The sequence below is a fragment of the Meriones unguiculatus genome, chromosome 9 (genome assembly GCF_030254825.1).
Source record: "Meriones unguiculatus strain TT.TT164.6M chromosome 9, Bangor_MerUng_6.1, whole genome shotgun sequence".
In the NCBI taxonomy this organism is placed as follows: domain Eukaryota; kingdom Metazoa; phylum Chordata; class Mammalia; order Rodentia; family Muridae; genus Meriones; species Meriones unguiculatus.
The window spans coordinates 60,429,016-60,433,963 of NC_083357.1; the positions used below are offsets into that span (position 1 = coordinate 60,429,016).

A 4,948-nucleotide genomic window follows, 5' to 3' on the forward strand; every position below is an offset into this window, starting at 1 on the left:
GAAAACGGAGTCCCCTACTGGCTGGCAGCCAACTCTTGGAATGTTGACTGGGGTGATAATGGTGAGTGGCAGTCCCCTTCCACGGGCTCGGGAAGAAGCTATGGGGCAGAACATCATAGCCCCCTTGGCTCCATTGTGGTCTGAGGTGTGGCCCTGACTGGCTAAGTGTATAGATACTTTGGTCTAGAACTGTCTCGGCCCAGGAGCTCCACGTGGTTGTAAGTTCCTGTTGGCAGGAGCAGCACGTGAAAGCATTTGAGGGATGTGTCTCCGCTTGCTGGAGGCCAGGCAGCTCACCCCTCGGCCTGGATGAATCTAGGTATACCAAGGCAGTTGGGGATAGTGGCTGTAATCCCTGTACTGCTGCAGCCCTGGCACCCAGGATGAGGAGGCTAAGGATGGAGCTCGTGGCCAGCCTGGGGTACAGAGTGGTGCATCATCTGAAAACAAGGCTTAGACCAAATCCAGAGCATGCTTTGAAAGTGCCTTACTTTTTTTTCCCCCTTAGGCCTCTTTAAAATCCTCAGAGGAGAGGACCACTGTGGAATCGAGTCAGAAATTGTGGCTGGAATCCCACGCACTGACATGTACTGGGGAAGGTTCTAATATGCTGTGATCTAGTTGGCAGATCCTTAGGGACATTTTCCCTAAATTTAGCTACCGAGGCTGGGAGTGAGGCAGACAGGAGAGTATTTGATTCTTTGAGCTCACGTAACATGCACGAAGCTTTTGGCAAGGCTTGAGCAACTGGACCAGAGCCACCTGCCATCAGAGCTGCCCTCCCAGCCCTTCCCATGGCAGTGATCACAGCCTGCATCCTAGCCTCCCCCTAGACTAGTGCTGTTTAGTGCCTGCTGCTGTGGCTCTGCCTGCCACTCCCCTTACCCCCATCCTAGCCTCTCCAGGGCAGGAGAGACCCAAGGGCATTGCCTGCAGGTTTTCCAAAAGAATGGAACGCCAACTTCATGATGAGGACAAACGCCACCGTCAGCTGCACCTTGAAGCTAGCCACTTCCTGGGTCTGTGGCAGGGCTTGATGGCTCAGTGCAGGTCTCTGGAGAAAAGCTACCTTTTTCCAGGGCGTCTGCCTCCTTCTCCCTTGGTAATGTGGCAAGCCCTCCCCGGTCTTGTCCTCAGCTGATGCTTTTTTCAATAGTAGTTTTATTTTTTGTGTACCTCAACTGAGTATGAAGAGCTGTACTGGTTTTACAGATGGTCCCCTAATTTGTATGGCTTAAAACAAGCTTAAGTGGTCCTGGTCTGCTGGCTGACTGACCGACCTCATACTGCAGTGAAATGAGTCTGGGAAAAACTTGCCTTTTTTTTTTTGTTGTTGTTGTAGAGTTGCCACTCAACCCTGTCAGTTTAACCAGGAATGACTGTGCCAATAAACCAATTCTCCATCTGCTTGACATGTGCTTTCACGGCCTTCTGGAGGCAGGGTGAACAGCACTATGCTGCATTTTCGAGCCATTTGTGGTGGCCCTCTTCCTGTATCCTGTCACCCTCAAATCCCTCTCTAAGCCATACCCAGAACTCTGCTCAAGCATTGGAACACTTCTTCCTGCGATAAGGGAGCTGCATTTCATGTTTTATTAACCAAGCCAGGCCAGGGCTGTCATCTTCCTAGAGGTCTACATCTATGTCTCCGGGGCAGAGCCAAAGCTTGTGCACCATGATTTAAATTTTCTGGGTCGGTGGATTCCACGGCTTGTCCAGAGATTCACTTATAAAACCATAAATAGCTAATGAAGTGCAGTTAGTGAGGAGCAGGGCCTCACTAACCAGCATTTGCTTCCTTGTCCTGTGGATCCGTTACTTTTCCTGCTAAATGAGAGGGGCTGGTTCTCTCTGGAAATTGAGGAAGCTTGCCCTCCTGTACGATGGGAATAAGAACTCAGAATGATGTCAAAGAAGCTCTGAAAGCCTGCTGAGTGCTGGACATGTAACTGAGGTTGGGGCAACCTGGTTTGGGTACTGGTGCTTCAGTATGGCAGGACAGGTCCTCTGGCCCCTCAACTACATCAAATAGTTTCCCCTGCCTTTATGCCTCCCTACATGACCACCTGCAACTCTTACCCCCCAGAGCCAGTTTGGGATGGGTCCATATTAAGAGCAAAGGGCCTGGGGTATCCTCACACTCGCTGAAGGAGCCTCTGGGAGAAACCTACCTTGTTATCATATGCCTAGGGATGGCTCTGGATGGCTTCCATAACCAGGTTATCCTGTGGGTAATTTCCTGTGCCCAAGTCCATAGCGGTATTCCTTGGGTACTGGAAGACAAATGAGCACCCAGGAGGCAGAGGCAAATGGATCTCTGGGAGTCTGAAGCCAGCCTGCTCTACAGTGGGACCCTATCTGGAAAACACATTTTAAAAGTAGCTAGAGCAGCATTTCATTTTGAGCCTGCCTATGGGCCCTTGATGATTCACTGTGTACACATCCTCCCTCTCCATACACTAAACTGAAACACGGGGTTGTAAGAATCCTGTTCTGCATGTGGTCCTCAAATGAGCCAGTGTCACTTGCTGCCTGACTAGATCATTTGTAGATGTACTAATTACAGCTTGGGCAATGGTCTTCAAACTGGTCCTCTGAGCAACATCCATGCCACCCAGGAACTCATTAGGCACCGTGCCACACCTATTTGGTCTGAAGTCTTGGTTCCAGATAATACACTGAACCACACAGCCTCGGAGCTTACTCCCCTCTAACCGCAGAGCCTGGAAAATGACTCAGCAGGGAATCTGAGGGGCAGATAACCAGAGGCTCCTGAAAGGTGGAGAGCAGGCTCCTCTAGCTGTAGTAGAGCTGGCTCCAGATGGGCATCTGAGAAAGGCGGCACACACGGGGTGGAAGGAACCAAGCAGATACACCAGAGATGTCATAAAAGCAGGCCGGAGCCGTCTCTCGGTGGTAGAGCAAGGGCTTGTCCAGCATATAGTTCAGTGCCCAGCAACAAAATGTGGGGAGGAAAAAAAAGGTGGTTTCGTCAGATACATAGAATGCCCAACTAAATGAATTTCAGGTAAATGACATTACAGCAATGTTCCATGCTAAATATTTGGATATTAACAAAATTGGTGATCTCAAATTTAAGGGGAGCTTGGCACCTTGTTTTATCTGCCAAGGGAAAAAAAAAAATCAATTTCAGAGGGTTAGAGTCGATCCTTTTTTAAAGATCTATTCATTCACGTATTTTATGTACATGAGCGCTCCATCTTCATGCACATCAGAATGGGGAATCAGATCCCATTATAGATGTTATGAGCCACCATGTAGTTGCTAGGACTTGGAACTCAGGACCTCTGGAAGAGCACTTACGTGCTCTTAACTGCTGAGCCGTATGTCCAGCCCCCAGGGTCTTGTTTGTGTTAAAGACAGGATCTTCTGTAGACCAAACTGACCTCCATAACTGGGAACGACCTTGGACTCCTGATTCTTCTGCTTCTACTTCCCAAATGCTGGGATTATGGTAAGAATCATGGCTTCCAGAAAGAACGAACATTAAGACCTTTGGATTTCATGAGAGCAGAAGTTTAAGAACCATGTAATTAAAAAAAAACATGTAATATTACTTTGATTGGTTTCAACAGGGTGGTATTTGTTCAAGGCTGAGCCTCAAATGACCAGTTAAGTCTCCATGCCCCAGTGGTCCCCAGCAGTCACATTACGAAATGTGTGCTTACAGGCTATGCTGTACCTCAGTGATGAAGCCAGCATACCCAGCAGCCTGAATAGGGGGCACACTGTATGCTGTACATGTCTTTGTGGCTTGAGTGTCCCCCAGAGGATCCTATGCTGGACTCTTGGTCCACAGGATGGCAGAGTGGTGGCTGAGGCCCAGTGCAAGGTGATCAGGTGTTGGAGGCACTGTCCTCAAACTCAGTGCTGGTCTTTCCGAGTTCTCCCGAGACCAAGCCCTGAGGACAGTAGTGGGGTGGCTCATGCCTGCAACTCTTGCATCAGAAGGCTGAGGCAGGGGGATCAAGGTTACACAGACTTCCAGGCCAACCTGAGCTACAGGGTAGGCCTCGGTATGCCTGGGCTCCCACTCCCTCTTGCTTCTTGTTACGCATCTCTCTGCTGCATGTCCTCCCCCCCCTGTAGTGTCATTTCCCATGAGGCCCTCCAGAGGCTAAGGCTGGAGGCTTCCTGGGTTTTCATCCTCCTAACCTGTAAAATAAACCTCTTTTCTTGATAAAGTAGTTGGTCTCAGATGTCTTGTTACAGTGGGAAAACAGGTCAGCATGTCTGCCTAGAGCCTTTCCACAGTCCTCCCCGAAACAATGGCTTTCAGATACACAGGTAGCCAGGGGCCGTCCTGACAGGGTAGCCGATCAGCCATGTTATAAATAAAACTAAAACCACCGACATAGAACTGATCTTTCATCATTTGTCTTGAGACTTGAGTATAGAAACATGAGAAGAAAAAAACAAAACAAATGGCTAGGGATGGCTGGTGGGGCAAATGGCACTGGTAGCCTAGGCAGCGGGTGATGCTACCTTTGCTGCTACCTTCCACGAGCAACACAGGACCGCCAGCCCTTCCCAGCCCTTGCCAACTGGGTTTGTTGTGGTGACAGAGGAGCCTGTCCTCAGATCACTACATCTGCCTGGGCTTGCAGGGGAACCACACTTGACAAACTCGGTCATTACAAGGGCTTTTTGTTTGTCCTCCTGGGGCTAGGGACCTAATCGAGGGCCTTGTGCGTATCAGGCAAGTGTTCTGCCACAGGAATTATATCCCAGCCCTTACATGCTATTCTAAAAACCTCAAAGTCAGTAACTTTTCCTACAGCCCACGCTTCTGACAAGTGGCCAAAGGCACTGGTGAACACTTTAGCTCCCTTTGAGAAACACAGGCCCGCACTCAGGAAGCTTGGCAGTATCATCTAGAATGATGACATTAGCACTGTCCACCGAGAAACAGGAACCAGACAGAAGA

General features: G+C 49.5%; 1 protein-coding gene across 3 annotated transcripts in view; it reads left to right on the plus strand.

Moving 5' to 3' along the window:
- Ctsb (cathepsin B) overlaps window positions 1-1,412 on the plus strand; it is a 21,712-nt gene extending 20,300 nt beyond the window's left edge. For all 3 annotated transcript variants that reach the window (XM_060391299.1, XM_060391300.1, XM_060391301.1), the window contains 2 exons: window positions 1-61; window positions 509-1,412. The exon at window positions 1-61 is cut by the window's left edge and continues 68 nt beyond it. In XM_060391299.1, coding sequence (XP_060247282.1) covers window positions 1-61; window positions 509-606 — 159 coding nt within the window. In that variant the 3' untranslated portion in view covers window positions 607-1,412. The remainder of the gene's footprint in view (window positions 62-508) is intronic.
- Window positions 1,413-4,948: the final 3,536 nt, after the last annotated feature.